The 22,712-nt window shown below is 55.0% G+C and overlaps 2 protein-coding genes and 1 pseudogene across 7 annotated transcripts; 2 read left to right on the top strand and 1 right to left on the bottom strand.

The window, feature by feature from the left end:
• Nucleotides 1-266: 266 nt before the first annotated feature.
• Nucleotides 267-19,298, top strand: LOC125913214 (cyclin-dependent kinase 11B). 6 transcript variants are annotated; one of them, XM_049618268.1, is made up of 21 exons: nt 267-364; nt 875-914; nt 1,071-1,117; nt 1,806-1,921; nt 2,935-3,062; nt 5,070-5,208; nt 12,999-13,135; nt 13,653-13,775; nt 14,094-14,189; nt 14,272-14,433; nt 14,725-14,790; nt 15,412-15,587; nt 16,015-16,105; nt 17,019-17,140; nt 17,359-17,464; nt 17,814-17,935; nt 18,017-18,124; nt 18,198-18,314; nt 18,425-18,573; nt 18,673-18,862; nt 18,956-19,298. In XM_049618268.1, exons 3-21 carry the CDS (start codon nt 1,109-1,111, stop codon nt 19,046-19,048), a joined length of 2,250 nt encoding a protein of 749 aa, XP_049474225.1. In that variant the 5' UTR covers nt 267-364; nt 875-914; nt 1,071-1,108; the 3' UTR covers nt 19,049-19,298. The 6 variants fall into 6 exon arrangements, with proteins under 6 accessions (XP_049474225.1, XP_049474223.1, XP_049474224.1 ...); XM_049618266.1 differs by lacking the exon at nt 1,071-1,117 and having other exon boundaries at nt 875-998; XM_049618267.1 differs by lacking the exon at nt 267-364 and having other exon boundaries at nt 413-998.
• Nucleotides 8,706-12,990, top strand: LOC125913219 (CDAN1-interacting nuclease 1-like; annotated as a pseudogene).
• Nucleotides 19,299-19,995: 697 nt separating the features above from the next.
• MMP23B (matrix metallopeptidase 23B) lies at nt 19,996-22,662 on the bottom strand. Its single transcript, XM_049618273.1, has 8 exons — nt 22,183-22,662; nt 21,689-21,828; nt 21,472-21,611; nt 21,239-21,406; nt 20,694-20,858; nt 20,510-20,620; nt 20,290-20,416; nt 19,996-20,204 (listed from the first exon to the last, which is right to left on the bottom strand). The coding sequence occupies exons 1-8, from the start codon at nt 22,339-22,341 to the stop codon at nt 20,030-20,032; spliced, it is 1,185 nt and encodes a 394-aa protein (XP_049474230.1). The 5' UTR covers nt 22,342-22,662; the 3' UTR covers nt 19,996-20,029.
• Between the last annotated feature and the right edge of the window lie 50 nt (nt 22,663-22,712).

Consider the following 22,712-nt stretch of genomic DNA (forward strand, 5'->3'; position numbering starts at 1 on the left):
TGGGTCACCACATTCCCACGGCCCTTTCAAGCCGCGGAAGGGGGCGGGGCGGGAGGGACCCCGGGAGGCGCGCCTTCGCGCCACACGCCCTTCTAGAATTCCGGGCGAACCTCCGTCGCCCCCGGGGCACCACCGGCGGCCTCCGCGCCCCGCGCTCGGAGGGACCGGCAGCGGCGGCGCCCGCGTCGGAAGTGACGTGAGCGCGCCCGGGCCCCTCCCTGCTCGGGCGGAGTCGCCGGCGGGCGCCGCCGACCTGCGTCATCAGCCCGCGCCGACGCAGGAAGTGCCGACGCTGCTGGCGCGCGCCGGGCGCTGTTTCTCCTCGGGCTCCGGGACCGGCGGCGGCGGCGGCGGAGGCGCAGGGGTGAGTGGCGGAGGGCGGGGCCGGGCCGGGCGGCGAGCGCTCGGATCCGGGCGGACCCTGGGCGTCGCTTGCCGCCTCCTCGTTCCGCCTCGCCCCGCGCGGAGCCGGGGGTTGAGGCGGCGTCGGGCGCAGACGCCGGGAGCCCGCCCCTGCGGGCCCGAACCCCGACTCGTAGCGGCCGCGCCCGGGGGGCTGAGGGGCCGGGCGGCCCGGCCGCGTCGTATCCGGTGACCGCGACCCCCGGGCGTGGGGTCTCCGGGACTGAGCCGCGAGCTTTCCACGGATGAGCTCCCTCCCCACCGGTGTTGTTCTGCGGGGGGGTGTTCTCGTCTGTGACCGAAGGGTAAACTGAGGCGAAGGACCTTGCCCGGGAATGACGGCAAAGAGATTTGAATCCAGGCGGTCGCTCTTCGGAGCCCGGCCCGCCCCGTCCGCGAAGACGCGAGCCGCAGCGCCCCAAAGCCCACTTGCCGTGTGTCCTGCCCTGGCTCGAGCTCTTTCTCTTTGCAGCGGTTCGACTCAAATGGGTGATGAAAAGGACTCTTGGAAGGTGAAAACTTTAGATGAAATTCTTCAGGAAAAGAAACGACGGAAGGAACAAGAGGAGAAAGCAGAGATAAAACGCTTAAAAAACGTAAGCCATGTTTTTTAAGTAAGTGGTTTTCTTAAAGGAGATTTAATTTCTTTGCCCTCGTTTTTCCATTAGAACAACGCTTCTTCGGTGAAGTTCTTTTGTACTTCCAAATGTCGCAGGTGAGCGCAAAATCTCTTCTAAAAATTAACAAAAACGTTCAAATACTCGGTTTTCGTTGAAGACAGATCGATAACATACTAAAGCTGTGTGTAGATGGCGGGATCCACGTGGAGATAAAGTACTTTGAACCTGAATCCATTAGTGCAGGGGGACTAATTTTTCTCATGTCACCGCTTCTGTGTCCGTGGCACCATTTCCAAGTATGTCTAGTGCAGTAGGAAGTCGCCCTGGGATTAATACTCGTGTTCGGCGGGGTCGTTGGTTTGCACAGTAACGTAATCAGAGAAACGTTTGGTACCTTGGCGAGAGCGTCGGCAGAAGTGCTCGTTTCCGCTCTTACTAGCAGCTGACCTTTGTTAGCTATTGCCGAGTCACGGACGAGGTGTCCCAGGGTATTTGGCGTATAAAACATGGCGTAAGGCTCAAGTTTGGCTTATGTAAACAACTAACATACTTGGCATAGAGTCTAATGTTCCTTGTCGAATATGCTGATTTCAAGTTTTTTCATCTGAGGCCCTGGGTTCTAGCGAGTTGTGATTTTAACGTCATACGATTTGGGTGGAAGGTTCTTGTACCTCGTAACACTGATCCATTCAAAGCGTATGTGAGGCTTTGGACATTGGCAAGGTTTGAGATCGTTAGCAAGACTTTTCTCTGTGAGGAAATGACTTTCTCCTTGCTTCTCAGTCTGATGACCGGGATTCCAAGCGGGATTCCCTTGAGGAGGGGGAGCTGAGGGACCACCGCATGGAGATAACGATCAGGAACTCGCCATACAGAAGAGAGGACTCCATGGAAGACAGGTGGGGACAAGGTGCACGAGGACGAAGGGCATCCAGCGGCACATGCGCTTCCCCGCGGAGACAGGCGGGGTCCCGCAGCACAGCTGTGGTCCTGGCCGAGCCTCCTCGGGGCTCCTCTGAAAATGTTTGAAGCGGTGACTGGGTTTACCTCACAGTTGAGATGGACTTTGTGTGGTACCAGTTGGCACCTGAGTCCTCTTGCGAGAAGATTGAATGGGTGCATATTCCCTTCTTGGCGATTATCCTTCAACCCAGTGAATTCGCATTCACAAATTGCACTTAAATGATTGTGTGTGTGTGCTTTTAGTGACTGGTAAAATTACCGTGTCAGATCTTGCACGGATGAGCCACACTAGGGTGCTGAAGTGTGCTCGAGCAAGGCCCGTAAGCAGCGGTGGTCCTAGCGAGGCCCGTGTACGCTGACACCCCTTCCTGCACCACGGTATCCCCTCACTTGCTTCCTTCTCGTATCCGTCATCATCACCAAATTATCCGTCATCAAATCATTAAAGCCAGCCTAACCAGAAATTAAGGTGCAAGGACACATAGATTGGGAATTCTCACAACTTTTTGGTCATATAGTCAGTGAAAAGTGTTGTTGAGTGACCTTTTGAGGTCATCAAGTTCTGTTAAAATTGTGATACTTTTTTTAACGGCTTTATTGATGTATAAACGATAAGCTGCATATGTGTATAAAGTGTGCAGTCTGACATGTTTGTACACGCTTGTGAAACTATCACCATGGTCATGGTGATGAACGTGTGCATCGTGCCCTGAAGTTTCTTCAGAGAGGCATTTTCATTCCATATACACATTGATTTTTCGCTTACCCTTTTCATCTGTGTCTGTATTTATAAGCAGTTTTGGCTTCAATTTCATAGTTAAGGTTTAAAATGATTCTAGATTCAACTTTGTTTGTATTCTGAACGCTGCGTTTTTCCGGGCTGAGGAAGCTCCACGGCACCCTCATGGCTCTTCCATTACCTGACGTGATGCTTTGTGTCTTATTTCAGAGGAGAGGAAGATGATTCTTTGGCTATCAAACCACCCCAGCAAATGTCTCGGAAAGAAAAGGCTCATCACAGGAAAGATGAAAAGAGGAAAGAGAAACGTAGGCATCGTAGCCATTCAGCAGAAGGGGGTACTGAAGCATTTATTGGTTTTTTTCTTTGTATCATGCTCAAGTATGGTCTGTTTCCTGTGTCATACTCTACCGTCTCCTCCAGAGCACAACTGAAAGAGAAGAGAAAGTAAAATCTTAGCCAAAAGCATACGTTTTTCTAGATCATTCTGAGTAGTTAATTCATTTTCTTCCTGGTATTTTTTTTTCTCCCTCGTTACATTGTTTTGGGTTAGTTTGCTTAAATGTAATATTGTCTTTTTTTTTTTTTTTAAATATTTTTTGAATTTTTTTTTAACATTTATTTATTTTAGAGAGAGAGAGAGACAGAGCACAAGGAGGGGAGGGGCAGAGAGAGAAGGAGACACAGAAACCAAAGCAGGCCCCAGGCTGTGAGCTGTCAGTACAGAGCCTGATGTGGGGCTCAAACTCACGAACTGTGACATCATGACCTGAACTGAAGTCAGACACTTAACCGACTGAGCCACCCAGGCGCCCCATTAATGTTTGTTTTTTGAAGGAGAGATCGAGCATCAGCGGGGGAGGGGCAGAGAGAGGGAGACACAGAATCCAAATCCTGAGCTGTCAGCATAAAGCCTGTCGCGGGGCTTGAACTCAGAAATCGTGAGATCATGACCTGAGCAGAAGTCAGACGCTTAACTGACTGAGCCCCCCATAAACGTAATATTGTCTAAACTCAACAAATATAGAGTACTTATATGCAGTTTTTTTTAAAGTTTACTTATTTTGAGAGAGCACACTTGCAAGCATGAGATGGGCAGAGAGAGAGGGAGAGAGTATCTCAAGCAGGCTCCATGCTGTCAGTGCAGAGCCTGACACAGGGCTCTGTCTCACAAACTGGGAGGTTGTGACCTGAGCCGAAATCATGAGTCGGATGCTTAACCAACTGAGCCACCCAGGCATTCCTTCCTTACATTTTGAACAATAGGTGTTTTTCTAGCTGACATGGTTGCAAGAGTATAGTAGGCAACATAAAACACACAGTGTGTGTTAATTGGCTATGTTAACAGTAAGCTCTTAGTAAAATTTTTAGAGAATCAGAGGTTATACATGGATTTCTGACTGCGCTGGGGGTCAATTATTCAACATTGTGTTTTTAAGGATCAATTATAGTCTAATCATAGCTTAATACAGAAAGAAGATGAAAGTTACATTTTTTTTTTTTTAAACGTTTATTCATTTTTGAGAGAGACAGAGCGTGAGCGGGGGAGGGGGAGGGGGAGAGAGAGGGAGACACAGAATCCGAAACAGGCTCCAGGCTCTGAGCTGTCAGCACAGAGCCTGATGCGGGGCTCAAACTCACAAACCGCGAGATGATGGCCTGAGCCGAAGTCGAACGCTTAACCAACTGAGCCACCCAGGCGTCCCAAAAGTTACAGTTCTATTCAGTGACAATCACATTATTTTTTCTCTCACTTTGAGGCTTACTTCCATAGGATTTTCTTTTGTTTTTTTAACATAAAGTGATTGTTTCTCCGAAGTCATTAATTAAATGTTTTCTTCTTCACTGAGTATTTTCTTTGAAAAAAAGTTTTTAATTTTTTTTTTAATGTTTATATTTTAGAGAGACCGGGTGTGAGCGGGGGAGGGGCAGAGAGAGAGGTAAACCCAGAATCTGAAGCAGGCTCCAGGCTCTGAGCTGTCAGCACACAGCCCGACACGGGGCTCGAACTCACAAACTGTTGAGATCATGACCTGAGCCGAAGTCAGGCGCTTAACCGACTGAGCTACCCAGGCCCCCCCTGAAATTTTTTTTTTAATCTTTTAACTTACTTTTTGAGAGAGAGCACGCACAAGCAGGGGCGGGGCAGAAAGAGGGGGCAGAGGATCTAAAGCAGGCTCTGCGCTGACAGCAGAGAACCCCAACGTGGGGTTCAGATTCATGAACCGTGAGATCATTCCCTTGTCAGACACTTAACTGACTGAGCCACCCAGGCGCCCCTTCAATATTTTTAAATTAAGTTTTGGGTGTTGGGCCCCTTTGCGTGACATTCTCTCTCCTCTTAGGGAAGCATGCTAGGGCAAAGGAAAAAGAGAGAGAACACGAGCGCCGGAAGCGACACCGGGAGGAGCAAGACAAGGCTCGCAGAGAGTGGGAGAGGCAGAAGAGAAGGGAGATGGCCCGGGAGCATTCCAGGAGGGAGAGGTGAGTGAGTGCAGTCTGCGAAGGAGCCGGAAACTGAGCATTGCTGGTAGCCAACACCCCATCAGAGCGACGATGGAGACCGCCATTTTGGTGCACACACGAGAACCCGGCAGTATAACAGAGATGTGGGGCAGAAGTGGTTTGTGAGTCCACGGTCCTGGCACGGTAAACATGGGGTGGATGGGGTGGTGCTGACTGAAGAGATTAAGTCTTTACTGCATCTTGAAGACAGACATGGGTGTGAGTCTTCCTCAGAGAAGATCGTGAAGGGAATGGAAATCCGTGTGTCGGTTTCCTCCAGGCGAAGGCTGGTGGGGGAGGTACTCGGGAGCCAGGCCATTCCAGCAGTTGCTTGAGACCCTGTGTAAGAGTGTGATTTGGGCCAGTTGGAAGGGGCATTTCTGGTGGGAGCCGGAAGTCTGACAAAGGAATTCAGACACAAGGAGTGCAGTTTGGGGCCAAAAACATAACAGTGGAGAGGGAAAGGGTGGTGGTCGCGCAGGGAGAGACGATCTTCATCTGTCAGCTGACGCCGGGGACGGGGGAGGAGGGCCCTCTCAGATTCGGCCCAGGGCGCGTGTAGAAATTCCCACACAGCGCCCAAGAGAAATCTGTTCTAGGACGGTTCATTGGTCACTGGGCAAGTATTTTTTGAGTGCCTGCTCTGTACCGAGGTCTCTTCCAGGTGGTCTAAGCGAGGAAGACTAAGGAAATCTATTGCTTAGGGTTCTCTAGATCACAGCAGAAATAGACTGTGGTTCTTTCAGACAAAATGGAAATCCCAAAGGCCTTGTAATAGCTTTGGAGCTGAGGCACCAGACTCTTCGACATTAGTCTCCAAGTACATCTCTGTGGGCTCAGATTCCCAGGAGAAGACATCTGTGTAGCTCCAGATCTGTTCATCCGGGCTAGTTGTGACTACTGGGGCCATCTCTGTGTATTGAGGTGTTTCCAGAGAAAGCTTGGTACCGGCCTGCTACACAGAACGGAGAGGTAGGAGGGGTAGATGGTGCCTGCGTTCCCAGCAGGCCGAATGACACGGGCACCGAAGAAAGTGTGACGAGAGCCTTTGTTCTCGTGAGGAGGAGGTATGGGGGGGAGCTGATTCCTAAGGTAAAAGGTCACGGGGTGAGCAGAGCTGCGTGTCCAGGTTCGCTGCTAGCACGTGAAACCCCCGTGTTTGCCGAGCCCAGTGCTGACCGTTTAGGATGGGCTGACGGCACAGCTGTGCGGACACAGTGTTGATCCCAAGGAAGCCAAGCTTGAAAACAAAAAGAAACGAAGGGAAAAAACCAGCAGTGGCCGCACTCTTTTTGGAAGACAGAGTTGACAGAGTTAGCAGAGCAGGTTACCAAACAAACAGCAACAGGTGAGAGGAAAAATGAGAATCCTCAATTGCTACCGTATGTTATTTGAAATGTCCAATTCTCAACAGGACGTCTTGAGATGTAAAAGAAATAGGAAAGTAGGACTTCCTGTTAAGGAAGACAAGCATCAGTAGAAACCAAGTGTTCCAGATTATCAAGGAACTTGAAACAAAGCAATAGAAATTATGCTTTCTTCAGAACAGACAGTCAGAGGAAGAGAACTAGAGCCTCCGAGATCTGTGGCACAGCGCCTGTTTCACCAACACCATGTAACTCGCAATACCAGGAGAGAAGAGTGATGCGGCACAAAGATGTCTTTTTAAATAATGGCTGAAATCTTCCCCAATCTGATGGAAAACAGTTATCTGCCTATCCAAGAAGTTCAGTGTACCCCAAGCAGGGTAAATACAAAGGCACATCATAGTCAAACTGGTGAAAGCCAAAGAATAGATTTTGAAGGCAGCAAGAGAAAAAAAATCTACATAGAAGGTATGACTGGTGGCTGACTTCTCATTAGAAACAATGGAGGCCAGGCGCGCCTGGGTGGCTCAGTCGGTTAAGCATTCGACTTCAACTCAGGTCATGATCTCATGGCCTGTGGGTTTGAGCCCTGCGTTGTTGGGCTCAGTACTGACAGCGTGGAGCCTGGAGCCTGCTTTGGATTCTGTGTCTCCCTCTCTCTCTGCCTCTCCCTTGCTTGTTCGTTCTCTCTCTCTTTCTCTCTTTCTCAAAAATAAACAAACATTAAAACAAAAATTAAAAGAAAAACAGCGGAGGTCAGAAGGCAGTGGAATGGCGTAGTCACACTGCTGAAAGAAAACCTGTCAACCAGGAAATCTGTGCAGCAAAACTGTTGTTCAAAAGTGAGGAGACATAACAAACCGGTGGAATTCATTGTTAGTAATACCTGCCTTAAATACTCAAGGGCAGACGTCTGGGTGGCTCAGTCGGTTAAGCATCCAGCTTTGGCTCAGGTCATGATCTCACGGTCCGTGAGTTCGAGCCCTACATCGGGCTCTGTGCTGAGAGCTCAGAGCCTGGAGCCTGCTTCACATTCTGTGTCTCCCTCTTTTTCTGCCTTACACCGCTCACTGTCTGTCTCTCTCTCAAAAATAAATAAATTAATTAAAAAACACTCAAGATCTTCAGGTTGAATGGAAATGACACCAGAAGGTATAGAATTCACAGGAAGAAAAGACAAGCTTTAGAAATGGTAAAAGTGTAGGTTAACGTAAGATAACTTATGTATGTTTCATTTCATGTCTTCTCAGCTTCTACGAGACACGACTGCATAAAACAGTAGTTATTAAGATACCGTGTTGTTGTGTGATACATAGCATGTGTAGAGTGCACAGGGTTGAGAAGGGAGGGCTGTGGCTGTGGCAGAGCAGACCTATGTCCAGTGGAATGAAGTTAGTGTAATTTGATAAGATGCATGCTGCCATCACTGAAACAACCTCTAAAAAAATAACTTTAACGAAATAGTGCAAGCAAGAATTAAGATTATATACTACAAATATTTATTTATACCAAACACAGAGGGGCGTCTGGACAGCTCAGTCAGTTAAGCATCAGACTCTTGCTTTCAGCTCAGCTCAGGTGGTGATCTCATGGTTCATGGGATTCTCTCTCCCTCACCCCCCTCTCTCTCTCTCTGCCCCTCCCCCACACTCTTCCCCTCTATCCCTCTCCCTCCCCCCCCATCTGTCTCAAATAAACATTATATACATACACACACGGACAATCAAAAACTGAGAAACAGGACCCAAAAGGAAGACCTATAAAAGAAAAACCAAGAACAACAATGAAAGTAAATCCAGCCAAATCCATAATTACATGAAATGTGAAGTGGTTTCTGTACCCAAAGGAGAGGTTCTTTGATAGCAAAGCTTGATCTATTTTGTTGTCTGTAAGGAGAACACATTAGAGACCAGGACAAAAATAGGTCGAAAGTAAACGTATGGGGAGCTGCCGTGTGAAGCCTGGTCTGCATAGCTAGTGGTAAAGAGGGTGTGGGAGCAAGCCAAAACAGACTAGGAGCTCACGCTGTGCCACTGTGTGCCCACCCTTCGGCTCTTGACACCAAGGCTGAGCCCAGGGTGTTTTTCCCTTGCCTGTGCCACCTCCTAGTCCCCGGCCCAACGTGGTACTGACCGACCAAAGCCCAGTACTGACGAGACAGCTCAGTGCCTGGTGTCTGTGCCGCCTGCCAGAACACTGAGGCAGAGGTTCCCCAGGTACCTGAATGGAGTGGGGAGAAGAGCTAGCCAATGAGGTGGACTGTGCACCCTCATTAATGGCTCGGATTATACTGGAGAGGTTTCTACAAGAGCATGAGGAAATTCCACCCTCCAAGTCTGTTACAAATACTATGCTACAGGACCCTTCTCAGATTCCAGATGGAGTTCTAGCAAATCAGGGCTGTCCGTGCACCGTGCAGTCAAATGCTCTACCCCTGAGCTATACCCCTGTGTCAGCACACTATAAACAACTGCTGTTACGGACCACTGGTTGACTGCATCAGACATGCCCTTGGTCATGAGCATGAAGTCCTACTGAGAGGCCTTCTAGAGAAAAACCTGTCCTTCCTAAATCAAGAACAGCTCCGTGCAGAGGGTTGTGACAAAACCCCAAACTTGACGAGTTCCAGTTGCTGTGGAAGGGTACATAATTCACCGGATTGAAAGCGGGGCCTCATTTGGTGATGAATGTAGCCACCGTGCCCACCTACATGACTGACCAGGTCTGGACGTACTGGAATAGGTTTGGGTTGGGCTTCGTCATTTATTGGGACAGCTTTACCCGGGAACTGGACTGTAACTGGGAAAGGGGCATCCTGCTCAAAGCCTGTTTTCCCATGGACATTGTCGCCTTGTGTCATAGCATAGCTTGACCCTGATGATCCTGGAAGAGAAGCCGGGGGGACGAGGCTGAATCCAAAGCAGTTTTACTTTTCTGCAGTGTAAACTCCTGGCAGCACCTGCCCTGAACTTCAGCTTGAATTCGTGCTGCCCGTAGCCACGTCACTACCTCTTGAGACAAACATATCAAGAATTTCTAGTTTTCCTCATCCGTTGCTGATGTGAACAGCCAAGAACTGCATACATCACCACTTGTTATCATAAGCATTTCTCTGTCAGTTTACAGATAGTCATAATCTTCCTTCCTTCCAGATGGTTTCTGCTCATATACTGAACAAAAAGCAGAAATGTGGAGACTGAAAGGTGTGATTTTTCAATTCTCCCAGTTCCCGAACCACCCTATTTTTTTTCCTAAGTCTCCATTCATTCTCCCGCCTCCCCCGTTCTTCTCCTACCCTCGCAGGTCCTCAGTGTTGAATTAGCATCCTGGAATAATCTAGCACAGTCCTAGCAGAGTGGAAAACATGGCGGTTGAAACTCTTTTTGCTCTCACCTGCAAGGTTCCAGTAGACCTTGATGGTAACCTGGGCTTGTTTTGTCCAGTCTTTACGATTTTCTGATTTCTCTGGCATTAAGCCAAGCTGAGAAAATATACTTGATGAGAGGTTTTTCTTTTTACGGTACTTATTTGAACACCAAAGACTTTCCGTTGATTTCATATAAAAGTATCGGTTACATTATGTCTGGAAACCACACTCCTTTGGGTTGGAGGCCAAGGGGAGACCATTGAAACATGGTGCCAGCCTGGGCAAAAGTTCATTTTTAATTTTATTTTTTAATGTTTATTCATTTTTGAGAGATAGAGACTGAGCGTGAGCAGGGAAGGGGCAGAGAGAGAAGGAGACCCGGGATCCGGAGCAGGCTCCAGGCTCTGAGCCGTCGGCACAGAGCCCAACGCGGGGCTCAAACTCACAAACCATGAGATCATGACCTGAGCTGAAGTCAGAGGTTTAGCCAAACTGAGCCACCCAGGTGCCCCAGACGTTCATTTTTAAATACAGCTACTTGTCAGTATGTACAGTAATCGGTATCTTTCTGAGTACAATTTTTTAAAAGCACATTCTATGCACTGGTCTATATGCGCATTTTATACCACATAATTATATAACACTCAAATGATTTAGTCCTTAGAAATGTTCAGCTTTGAATGAATTAAGTGTACCAGAAATAAACATAGAGTGATTTCCAAATGAGCAAAATAAAAGGGATTTTGTATATGTTCGGAAAACAAAAAAGCATGAAATTAAACACATGGAAGAAGGTGCAGCACGTACACAGCAGCCACAGTGCGCAAGTGGCTCAGCGCCAGGCCGGACGTGAGGCCAGCACCGAGACCGGGCTTCACAACCACAGGAAGGGACATACGTCGGGAACACGTGACCGCGGTAAACGTGTATGAGTCTGACGGCAGAGTCCAGAAATCTGGGCTGCAATAACCTGACAGTTGAAAGAAGAAATAGGCAGTTCCTCAATTATAGTTGGAAGTTTCGGTACCCCACTCTAGTTGTTAATAGAACGAGAGGAAACGAGGATATAAAAAATTTGGAAAATACCCTGCACCAGCTCAATCTGACTGAGCTTGCGTGCAGGACTCCACCCACAGCCACAGAAGACACGCTCATTTCGAGCATATCGTATGTGGGCCATACGACAAGTGTCACACATAAGATAGTTGCAGTAGTACAAAGTATGCCGTCTTTCCACAAAAGAAAGTGGAAATCAACAGAAAGAAACCTGGGGAAATCCTTAAAATGTTGGGAAATCCAACCACCCATTTCTGAGAAAAGTTTTCATACGGCAATAATCGCACCTCAGATAAACCTCGTTGGCTAGGATACTGCCACGCCGCAAAGCTCTTCCGTTTCTGATTAACCTGTGGCCCAAAGAAGAAATTCAAAGGAAAAATAGAAAATATTTTGAATTGAGGGAAAACAAAAGCAACGTGCCAAAAGGTAGGGGTGCACAAAAAGCTGGGCCCAGAATGAGCTGTTTTAAGCACTGATACCAGAAAAGGAAGTTGTCAAGTCAGCAACTTGAGCTGCTACCCCAAGAGCAGGAGAAAGAAGCAGAAGAAATGTCCCGAGAGTCCTGCTCTGACAGGAAGCAGATGGGGGACAATGGCCAGGAGCTGACCACGGATGGGCACGAGATAGGAATGTTTTAAAACGGGCTTATGGTGATAGTTGGACAATTTTGTAAATTTACGAAAAACTGAATTCACTGGTTGGATTTATTTTTTTTAAGTTTTTATTTTGAGAGAGACAGAGGTATGAGCAGGGGAGGGGCAGAGAGAGGGAGAGAGAATCCCAAGCAGGCTCTGCACCGTCAGGGTTCACACTCACAAATCCCGAGACCACGATCTGAGCTGAAAGAGTCGGATGCTTAACCGACCGAGCCACCCAGGTGCCCCTCAGTGGTTGGATTTTATATGTTCACTTACAACTTTTATCTTGTAATAGTTTGGACTTCTAGCATTTACAGAATAGTTCCTAGAATCCACGCCTTCCACAGCGGTGACCTCTGATGGGCCCCAAAGCTGGCACGGTACCAGCGACCATCCCACAGGCCCTGTTCCACTTTCACCCTTGTCCGTGCTCTTTTCTGGTTTTGTTTTGGTTTTTTTGGTCATAGCTCTTCTGGTTAGATTTGGACTTAATTCTGATTCTATCGGGATTTGAAAACTAACCGCTGCTCATCAGTTTTTACCATCTGGCCACTTTGTGGTGCATCAGCCATGCACACCGTGGTCGCTAATAGTTCCTGCACTTCAGATGAGTCTTGTCCCCTCCATGAAGCAACTTTCCCCGCTGCCCCTTGTATACCACACTCGTACCCGCTTAGCTCCCCACCGGGCCCGGCTGGGCATCCGTCTACCATAGGATCTAGTGAGGAGGGTGGGACAGGGCCTCAGGCCCAAGTCTAGGTCCTTCTCTCCACCTTCCCCAGGTGGGCTCTTCCACCCCTCAGTGCCCCTGAAAACTTAGTGATAACGGTGGATTTAAATTGTACCGCCATCCACATTCGGTAGGACTGCGAAACAGAAGCCTTCTGGAACCAATGGACTCATCCCTCATTGGCAATATCCGATCGTGCCAGTACTCTGCTACATTCTGTTGCGGCTGTTGGGCTGTGTGCGAGTATATGTTCTACTTTTAAAAAGCCCATTATGGGGCGCCTGGGTGGCTCAGTCGGTTAAGCGTCCGACTTCAGCTGGGGTCATGATCTCGTGGTCCATGAGTTCGAGCCCCGCGTCGGGCTCTGTGCTGACCGCTCAGAGCCTGGAGCCTGTTTCAGATTCTGTGTCTCCCACTCTCTGACCCTCCCGCGTTCATGCTCTGTCTCTCTCTGTCTCAAAAATAAAATAAACGTTAAAAAAAAATAAAAAGCCCATTATGGTTTGAACAATCTAAGTGGGCAGTTTCTAAATTTGAGCAAAAAACACTTGGGGTGGAAAAGAAAACTTCGTGTTTGCAGAGAGAGAGTTGGCCTGTGCTTGTTGCAGGGACCGCCTTGAGCAGCTGGAGAGGAAGCGGGAGCGAGAACGAAAGATGCGTGAACAGCAAAAGGAACAGCGGGAACAGAAGGAACGGGAGCGGCGCGCCGAGGAGCGGCGCAAGGAGCGCGAGGCCCGAAGGGAAGGTGCGCGTGGGCGCACCCTGTGGTTGGGGTGTTGTTCCCATGGGTGAGCCCAGAGCTGCACAAATGACACTGAGGGGTGAGGTGCTCTGGACCATGGCTGAGTGAAGGGGGAACAGGCCGTGGGGCTCGGGAGTTGAGCCTGACCGCGTAGCTCCTTGCCAAAGAAGGCAGTGGTCGCTTCAGGCCTGAGGTGAGGGTGTGCGGCCGGGGCGCACCCGGGCCTGGTGCTGGACAGCCGTCAGGGCAACACACGGGCTGCCGCCCGCTGCTGTTTAGGCACAGGCTTGGAGAGGTGGGTCGTGGCCCCTTCTTTTCCGGCAGTAGAGAGTCTGGAAGGCCTACGTGGGTCCTCCGGGACGTCTCTCGGCTTCCACGCCTCTGTGGCCACAGAGCTGTCAGCAGGGGTAGTGGGTTGTCATCAGCAGGGGTGCGGGTGAGGACCACCTCTGAGCGAGGTGGGGCCCTGCCAGAGAGAGGCTGCCGCCAGCGCTGCCTCCTGCTGTGTTCTGTGCCCCAGTGTCTGCACATCACCGGACCATGAGGGAGGACTATGGCGACAAGGTCAAAGCGAGCCACTGGAGTCGCAGTCCGCTGCGGCCGCCGCGAGAGCGGTTTGAGCTGACAGACGGCCGGAAACCAGGTGAGGGCCCGCGGCGCCTGCCTGGGGGCCAGCGTGGCGCGGTTCTTTGCTGACAGTTTTTTACGGGCAAAAACTATTTTTTGCACGACGATACGGTATGCTAAAGTACTTCCGTGTCACCTGGCAGGACTTTAGCATTTGTGCGGAGCACGTTTGTCTTTCTCAGCGGAAACCTTTGTTACGGGTCTTTGAGAGCTGTTTTCCAGCTGAGTGTGGATGAGGGTTTATCCTACACACTGCAGCTTATCTCTGTGTGGAAGATACCGCGTGATCTCATTGATGGTAAACGCGTTCACTTTTGATGGTCTGTGTCACAAGTGAAAGAAGAGAAGGTGGAAGAGCGAGACCTGCTGTCCGACCTGCAAGACGTCAGCGACAGCGAGCGCAAAACCAGCTCAGCCGAGTCCTCGTCGGGTGAGTGCGGGCCCCGCCGCCGTGAGGTCACCGCTGCCTGCGGTGCCTGCCTGCGGTCACTCCCGGCCGTTTTCTTCTGAAGCGGAATCAGGGTCGGGCTCGGAGGAGGAGGAAGAGGAGGAGGAGGAGGAGGAGGAGGAGGAGGAAGAGGAGGGCAGCAGCAGTGAAGAATCGGAGGAGGAGGAGGAGGAGGAGGAAGAGGAGACAGGGAGCAACTCCGAGGACGCGTCTGGACAGTCGGCTGGTGAGGAGGGCGCCGGGCGCGACGGTTTAGTTTGCTGGACTCCACAGACCGCAGAGGTCACGGGAAGTCTCGGTTTGAAAATGTCTCCAAGTGGACGGTGCCTTGCTACCTGGGACTCCACGTGAGACCCCAGAACTGATCGTTTACGGCGGTTCTTGCTCTCTGTTAGCTAAAGCAGACCCTCGCTTGTGCTGGCGGAGGGTCTGAAGAGCCCTAGAAAGAGGCAGACCCCAAGTCAGCGCAGGGCCAGCAGCCCCGCAGATCTGAGCAGACGCCTGCTGTCTCTTGCAGAGGAAGTGAGCGAAGACGAAATGAGTGAGGATGGGGAGCGCGAGAATGAGAACCACGTCCTCGTTGGTGAGAGGCATCCCCGGGGCTTGGTCTTTTCCTGCGTGCTGTGGCCCTTTGTAGAGCTGGCACCTCGGGCTTCCTCCGGGGTCACCCCACCCCAGAGACACAGGCAGCTGAGTCACTGAGAGACCCGGTTCCCTGAGCACCACCACCCCCACTCCCCCCCCCCCCCCCGGCCACTTGCGACCGTGAGGGGCCAGCGTCCCTTACTGGGGACAGTCCTGACCGAGCGTCCTCGTGAGCGTCACCGTGGCTTAGACACTGCAGGTGGCTGGGAAGCACCAGCCGGGGCCCGGCCTCTTAGCTCAGGTCCAACCACAGGCCCATCACCATTCTGTAGACGCCAGCAAGGCCTTGCCCTCAAGGCCTGACGGGAGCTCTGGGTGTGCCGCCTTTGAGCTCGGTCTCCGGCCAGGGGCTCACAGTGCATGTGGCTGAGCTGGCAAGCCCCCAGACCCCAGTGCCCTCTGTCCAGGACGGTGGGACACACGCCTGTGCACAGCATCCTGGGGTCATTCTCGTGTGGCTCTTGCGTGCACTCGGTGTCCCCCCACCCCCACCCCAGAACAGGAGAGGGGTGATGACGGTTGCTTATTTTGGTTCCATAATTGGGTTTAACTTTTGAAGTTCCAGAGTCCCGATTTGACCGAGACTCCGGAGACAGTGAGGAAGGGGAGGAAGAAGCCGGTGAGGGCACTCCACAGAGCAGCGCCTTGACCGAAGGGGACTTCGTGCCCGACTCTCCCGCCTTGTCACCCATTGAACTCAAACAGGAGCTGCCCAAGTACCTCCCTGCCCTGCAGGTCAGGCGTCCTCCCCATGCCGGGGTTGGTTCTGCTGATTACGAACAGGATGGTGGCTGAGAGCAGGAGCTGGGTCCCCGGGGTGTGGGTCACCGGGGTCACGTATGCAGTGAGGGAAGGTGCCAGGGCCTTGGTGGTGTGGTGCAGGGGGCGCTCCTGTCCTCAGTGTTATCTTAGCGCCGGGCAGACAGGCCAGGCCTGGCTCAGAGGGATGCGTCCAGGACCAGCTCTTTTCCACATTAGTTTTATTCCGTAATTGAGGAGCCCGTGGTCACCGAAGAAACCAGAGAAGAGGGCTGCTCCTGGCTCCGCCACCAGATACATTTGGCGCCCTCTGGAGACCCCTGGGCAGGGTTTGCTGCACTGGCCTGATTCGGGTGTGTGTGCGGCCGTGGCCGCTGGGTCCTCACGGCAGGCTTCCTTCCAGGGCTGTCGGAGCGTGGAGGAGTTCCAGTGCCTCAACAGGATTGAAGAAGGCACGTATGGGGTGGTGTACAGAGCAAAGGACAAGAAAACAGGTGGGTGCGGTGCCGAGTGGTCCCCCAAAGGGAGAAGGGGAGACGGGCAGGAACCAGATGGCACAGAGAGCCCGTCCCTGTGCAGGAAGGGACTTGTGCTGAAGAGCATTGTCCGTGGGTGTACCCGTTGCGCCATCTCGAGCCCGGCCCGGAGGGTTTGCTGTCCGCAGCCTCTTGGACCCACGTGCGGGCTGGGCTCTAGGAGGGAGGCCGGGTGTCCTGCCCGGGCCACAGCCAGCTCGCAGGGACTGAGATCGAGCCCAGGCCATCCTGGCCCTCGGCACCCTCGGTGTCAAGGTCCTTGAACGCACAGTTCCTACTCTCCTAGGAGTCTCGTCTCCCCGGGTGCCCGGCTGTGGCCTCGCTTTACCTGGCCAGCACCAGCTAGTGACTCATGGGCCCCTGAGCAGTGGACTCCTTGGTACCTGTGGAGGCCCGAGGTCAGTCGGACCGTGAGGCTCTGCCGCTTACTTGTGACAGCAGGTGCCTCCGTTCTGGGACGGAGTGTGTCGTGTGCTTTGAGCGATAGCACCTGAGCAGGTGTGTGAGCCGCAGACTGGCAGCTTCCCCAGCGCCTGCAGCTGGGTCTTGGAAGGTCAGGGAAGCCACCTGAGAGCCTCAGACCCCGGTGATTGTGTCTGTCCTGGGATGTTGAGGTTTGCTGTGTCTCCTGGCAAATCACAGTAGGGATATAGAGATAAATAGGAAAATTCTCCTTAGCTGTTTGGACAAAAGTTAGCATGGAAATCTGCCTCGTGCGTCTGTTGGGCCACAGGTTTGGGCTTGTTTTCTTGGTGCTGATGTAACACGGGGCTTCCCACTTACAACAAGGCTTCCCAGTGCCAAATAAGAAACGCTCCCTGAGTCCCAACGAAATGTGTGCTTTCTCAGCCCATCTTCGAACTGTTTTCAGATGAAATTGTGGCTCTGAAGCGGCTAAAGATGGAGAAGGAGAAGGAGGGCTTTCCAATCACATCCCTGAGGGAGATCAACACCATCCTCAAGGCACAGCACCCCAACATTGTCACCGTTAGGGTGAGGCAGCCCGGGCCTGTGCCCCGAGGGGACCCTGTGATTCCTGTGCTCCAGTGTTGTGCAAAAATTGAGCACTAGCCTCCCAAAATGTCGGCCCCCTTAGGGTCGTCACACCTATAGGTACCTGCTGTCCCCACTGTCTGTGCCCCGGGAGCCAGCAGTTAGTCGCGGGACCTGGAGGTGAGCACGGCACCCACGGACCCGCTCCTGTTTGCTAGGAGATCGTCGTGGGCAGCAACATGGACAAGATCTACATCGTGATGAACTACGTGGAGCATGACCTCAAGAGTCTGATGGAGACCATGAAGCAGCCTTTCTTGCCAGGTGGGCCTGCAGGCACCGCGGGGGCCGTGCGGGGAGGGTCTCCCACAGCCCCGATGTACTCCCACAGACAGGGCCCTCTGACTGGTGTCCCCCACACGGAACACGCGGCCCTCGGGCTGCCCAGGGTGCAGGCAGCGTGTCCCTGGGGCGGAAGGAGCACTGACCCCACCGCGCCGTGTATCCGAGTGTGTGCGCGCGCGCACACGTGCGGTCTCTGTGCGTGCGCGTGCGTGTGCGTGCGTGCGTGCGCGAGGGCCGTGCCAAGCTGAGAGCATTCCCGGGAGAAGCGCACCCTGAGAATCCCGCTTGCCGCCGAGGCGGGGAGCTGACCCGAGGCGCTGCCCTGTAGGGGAGGTGAAGACCCTGATGATCCAGTTGCTGCGCGGTGTCAAACATCTGCACGACAACTGGATCTTGCACCGAGACCTCAAGACGTCCAACCTGCTGCTCAGCCACGCCGGCATCCTCAAGGTGAGCCCCCGGGGCCCGCCCCACCGGGGCCTGGCACCTGGGCCTCAGGGGCCTGCCCACAGCCCGCCTCTGTCCTCGCAGGTGGGGGATTTCGGGCTGGCGAGGGAGTACGGGTCCCCCCTGAAGGCCTACACCCCGGTCGTCGTGACCCTGTGGTACCGCGCCCCAGAGCTGCTGCTCGGCGCCAAGGTGAGTGCGGGGGGCGGCCAGCCTGCGCGCGCTGCCCTCCCCCAGCCTCCTGAGCGTGCCCCTGGCCCCCCAGGAGTACTCCACGGCTGTGGACATGTGGTCGGTGGGCTGCATCTTTGGGGAGCTGCTGACCCAGAAGCCGCTGTTCCCCGGGAAGTCGGAGATCGACCAGATCAACAAAGTGTTTAAGGTGGGTCTGTGCTCTCGCCCTGCCAGCCACGTGCAGACACCTGTACCAGACCCTTCCCTGCAGGCCGTGGCCGTTCCAAAACTCTCTCTCTCTCTCTCTTTCTCTCTCAGGACCTAGGGACCCCCAGTGAGAAAATCTGGCCTGGCTACAATGACCTCCCTGCGGTCAAGAAGATGACCTTCACTGAGTACCCCTATAATAATCTTCGCAAACGCTTCGGGGCCCTGCTCTCAGACCAGGGCTTTGACCTCATGAACAAGTGTGTGAACCTGCAGGCTGTGCCCCTCCGGCCCTGGGCCTCCCCCTCCCCCACCCCACCCCACCCCCACGTGGCTGCCAAGTGCTCTTGTTTTCCTAGGTTCCTGACCTACTTCCCCGGGCGGAGGGTCAGTGCGGAGGACGGCCTGAAGCACGAGTATTTCCGAGAGACCCCCCTCCCCATTGACCCCTCGATGTTCCCCACGTGGCCCGCCAAGAGTGAGCAGCAGAGAGTGAAGCGCGGCACAAGCCCACGGCCCCCCGAGGGCGGCCTGGGCTATAGCCAGCTGGTGAGGACAGGGCCGCGGGGGGGAGGCTGTGGGGGTCCCCCCCAAAGGTGGGGCCAGCCCAGCCGAAGCCCCCCGGTGACGCTTGCTCCCCAGGGCGACGACGACCTGAAGGAGACAGGCTTCCACCTCACCACCACAAACCAGGGGGCCTCGGCCGCGGGGCCCGGCTTCAGCCTCAAGTTCTGAGGTTCGGCGCAGAGCCCGTGCCAGCCCTGCGGGTACCGACCAGCAAGGCTCAGTCGGGACCAGGGCAGGCGCCAGAGGCAGCATGTGGGTCCAGACCGAGGCCTGGCCCTGACTGAGCACAGCCGCTGGAGGCCGTCGTGGCCGCGGATCTTGACCTCACGTCTCAGACTGCCCGTCTCGTTCGCTTTTCCAACATTTCATTTTTATCTTGGCTTGTAAATTTGTAGAATTAAATCACGTTTTCCTTGTTGTGGAAGGAAAGGCCGTATTTTTTCGGATGTGTCAGACTCGCCCTGCGAAGAGGGGGGCATCTATAGGTGGCCAGTGTGGGCGGACACGTGTCCCCCAACACACAAGGTCAGCACGGTGACCACTGGGGACTGCACTGTTAGGACACTGGCCCTGGAATGGAGCTGTGGGGGGGATTTTTCTATTTAATCTTCAGGCTCCTTTGCACCTTCCTACCCTCAGGGCATCCACAGCCCCAGGCCCCCCAGAGCCGGCATGCGAGTTCTTGGCCACAGTGAGACCGGTTTTGTACCAAGGTTAACATGTTTTAAGACGCAGTAAGATATTCTTGGGGGGAAGCTTTGCTACGTCGGTCCTTTCGCTCCCACTGGAGGCCTCACGGGCACAGTGGTCCGGCCCTTCCCAGCCTTCCTGCCTCCCCATCCCTGAGTGACCCCGAGACACAGCCAGGGACCCCGGGCTCCACCAGCTCAGCCTATGTCCCCAGCGATGCTGCTCACGTGTGGGGGTCCCTTTTCCCCACTTCTCCAGGACCAGCTGGAAGAAGCCTTCCTTGGCCTTGGCCTGTGGGGAAGTTGGGGCGTCCGGGCCCCAGGCTCCCCACATCCAGCTGAGCACAGGCTGGATGGCCCCACCCCGCAGGACCCAAGGCTGTTCGCCCTCCCTCCCAAGAAAGGGTGCACAGACTTGAGAGAGAAAGTGCTTTATCGGCCGTCTTGGCCCCGCGGGCGCTCAGCCCCGCACGCGGACCCGCCAGGAGTAGGTGCTGAGCACCCGCTGCCGCCGGCGCACCACGCACGTGTACGTGCCCTCGTTGATGGCGTTGGCGATGATGCTCAGATGCGCCTCGCCCAGCGCCAGGTAGCCAGGGTAGGAGAATTCCAGGGGCTCCTGGTCCTTGTACCAGCTGCGGGGAGGGTGGGGAGGCTGGGCAGGGTCCCGAGCACCCGCCACCCACCCTCGGGGGGTCACGGGGACGCAGGGCCACTCACTACACTTTGCCTTTCTTGTGGAGGATCTTCTGGCCGCAGCGGAAGGTCACGTTCCGGCCCTCGGGCACCAGCCTGGTCTTGGTCCTGGGTGGCGGTGCAGTGGCAGCCACCGTGGGGAAGGGAAACTCTGCTCCGGAGTCAGGGAGGGAGGGCCACATCAGTGCCCCGCCCCCCCGCCAGACCCGAGCTGGCACCGGGGACCCTGCCTCACCGGCCTCACCGTAGCAGAAGTCACAGCTGCTGGGACAGAGCCTCTTCATAAGTCTCCGGCGGGTGTCACAGAACCCCCTCCGTGCCCAGGATGTGCACACAAACAGTCGGTCCAGGCAGCCTGCGAGAGGGCAACCTGTCCTCAGGGCCGGCCCGGCACGCCACCCGCCAGCCCGCCCACCCACGGCACTCACCGTAGAGTCGGTGCAGCCCCCACAGCTCGTCCTGCGACAGCGTCTTCCAGCCACGCAGCGTGGCGTTGAGGTGCATGAGAGCCCGGCCGTGCTGCGAGTGCATCAGGCCCAGCGCGTGGCCGATCTCGTGGGCCGCCACGTGCACCAGGTCGGTGAGCCAAACGCCTGCAGGTCCCGAGGGTCAGGCCCTCGGACCCTGGCCCAGCCCTCCCCGTTCTGCCCGCCAGCCTTGCTTGCCGTGGCCACATCTGCTGCGGTGCGGCCACGGAGCCTCCCTCACTCGGCACAGCCATGGGAAGATAAGAACGTTCCAGGCCAGCAGAGGCAGTGAGCTCGGCCCCCAGGAATGTAGCTCCGGTTCTGTCTCCAGCAGCAGGGGGGAGGGGGGGCAGGGGGGTTTCAGGGCTCCTGGAACCCAGGCCTATGGCCTCTTCCCAGCCTCCCCCTTCCTGCTTACTTGACCCCAAATCATAGCCACCACCCCCAAAGCCCTCCTGCTGTGCCCACCGTGGCGCAGAGGGCCCCACAGGAGGCCAGGCCATCACCTTTCTTCCAGCTGTAGCGCGTGGGGCCCAGGACCCAGTATTCGCTGTCATCGAAGTGGATGCCCCCGTGCGGGGGGAAGAAGGCGTGGGCCAGCTCGCCTGTCGGGCCGTCAAAGCAGTGGTGCAGGGCAGAGACCAGGCAGTCCGTGTGGTTGACGGGGTAGAAGCCTGGGGGAGCACAGGGGCTGAGAGGGGGCCGCGGGGCTGGGCGGGGGCAGGGGCACGGTGCCCACCTATGCGGAGGTCACTGGGCTGCTCGGGGGCCACCTCTCGGAAGCTGAAGGGGGACACGTCGCTCCACATGCGGAAGGCGGTGGCCAGGCCCCGCCGGGTCTCACTGGGGCTCAGCAGGTTCCGTGGGAAGGAGAGAATCCTGGGGTGGGGGTTAAGGTCAGGGGTGGCGGCCAGGCTGCGGCACGCTCCCCTCCACATCGTGGCCCACGGTCACACCTGTAGGTGAGGTTGAAGTGGTCCCAGCGCAGCCTGGCGGGGGTCAGCGTGTAGCGGCGTCTGCGGGGCGCCTGGAGGGGCAGAGGACCAGGTCCCGGGGTAGCGAGGACACCCGCGGGATTGGGTGCGGCGAGATCTCCCTTCAAAGAAAGCAAGGGCTCGTGGGGAGGCAGTCGGGACCAGACTTGTGTCTGAAAACACTCGGAAAAAAGACTAAAGGAAACGGGGTGGGGTTCGTGGTTCAGGGAGTGCTGAAATTCCCTCCTTTGGGCTCTGTGTGTTTTTGGGTTTTCTACGCTGGTCAGTGTTACTTTTACAGCCAGAATGAAAAAGGTTACTAACCACAGGCCAGGTCGGAGTGGGCGGGGCTGGAGGCCTGATGCTGCCATCCCCCACCCAGCCAACCCCCGCCCCCGCTTCCCCCCTCCCCCAACACGCAGGCCCTTGGACCCTCGGGCCGCCCACCCTTCTGCCCAGTCCCACCCTGCTCTCACCTGCACTGCGCTGGCTGCCAGCCGGGCCGAGGGGGCCCCCAGCCGGGCCAGCATCATGAGCACGGGCAGCAGGCACAAGGCACCCAGCACAGCTCCCAGCCGGCCAGCCTGGGCTCGGGCCCCCGACGCCGCCGAGGACACGCAGGCCCCGAGGCCCATGGCGCCTGCGGACTCGCTGTCGGGGCCTAGGGCCCAGTGGGGCTGCGCGGGGAGGCGCTGAAGCGGCTCGGGTTACAGGGGTGGGTGCAGGGGGAGGCGCGTGCCCCTGAAGGGAACCAACTGGCCGTCCCCGCTGTCAGGACAGCCCTGCCGCCAGTGTGGGGTGCGGACCCGGGGCCTGTGGGTCGGTGGCAGCAGCTTGGGCAGGGCCTGCTGGGCGGGGTTACTTGGGGAGGGGGGGTGAGGAGGGCCAGGCAGCTAGAGAAGGGATAGAGTCTCGGGCTCAAGGAAGGGAGGTCACTTGGGGTCCTGAGACCAGCTTTTTCCCTGGATGGAATCTCTTCAGCTCCCTCGCCACCGAATGAAGCCTG

Source organism: Panthera uncia (assembly GCF_023721935.1).
Source record: "Panthera uncia isolate 11264 chromosome C1 unlocalized genomic scaffold, Puncia_PCG_1.0 HiC_scaffold_4, whole genome shotgun sequence".
NCBI lineage: Eukaryota > Metazoa > Chordata > Mammalia > Carnivora > Felidae > Panthera > Panthera uncia.

Bases quoted from the DNA above. Each gene is read 5' to 3' on its own strand.
- LOC125913214 (XM_049618263.1), top strand. From the start codon at position 738: ATGACGGCAAAGAGATTTGAATCCAGGCGGTCGCTCTTCGGAGCCCGG. The intron at 1,922-2,934 runs GTGGGGACAAGG...GTCTTATTTCAG, and splicing joins GAGGACTCCATGGAAGACAG to AGGAGAGGAAGATGATTCTT. The intron at 17,141-17,358 runs GTGAGGCAGCCC...CCTGTTTGCTAG, and splicing joins CCAACATTGTCACCGTTAGG to GAGATCGTCGTGGGCAGCAA.
- MMP23B (XM_049618273.1), bottom strand. From the start codon at position 22,341: ATGGGCCTCGGGGCCTGCGTGTCCTCGGCGGCGTCGGGGGCCCGAGCC. The intron at 21,829-22,182 runs GTGAGAGCAGGG...CTTTCTTTGAAG, and splicing joins TGGCAGCCAGCGCAGTGCAG to GGAGATCTCGCCGCACCCAA. The intron at 20,417-20,509 runs GTGAGGCCGGTG...ACTCCGGAGCAG, and splicing joins CAGCTGTGACTTCTGCTACG to AGTTTCCCTTCCCCACGGTG.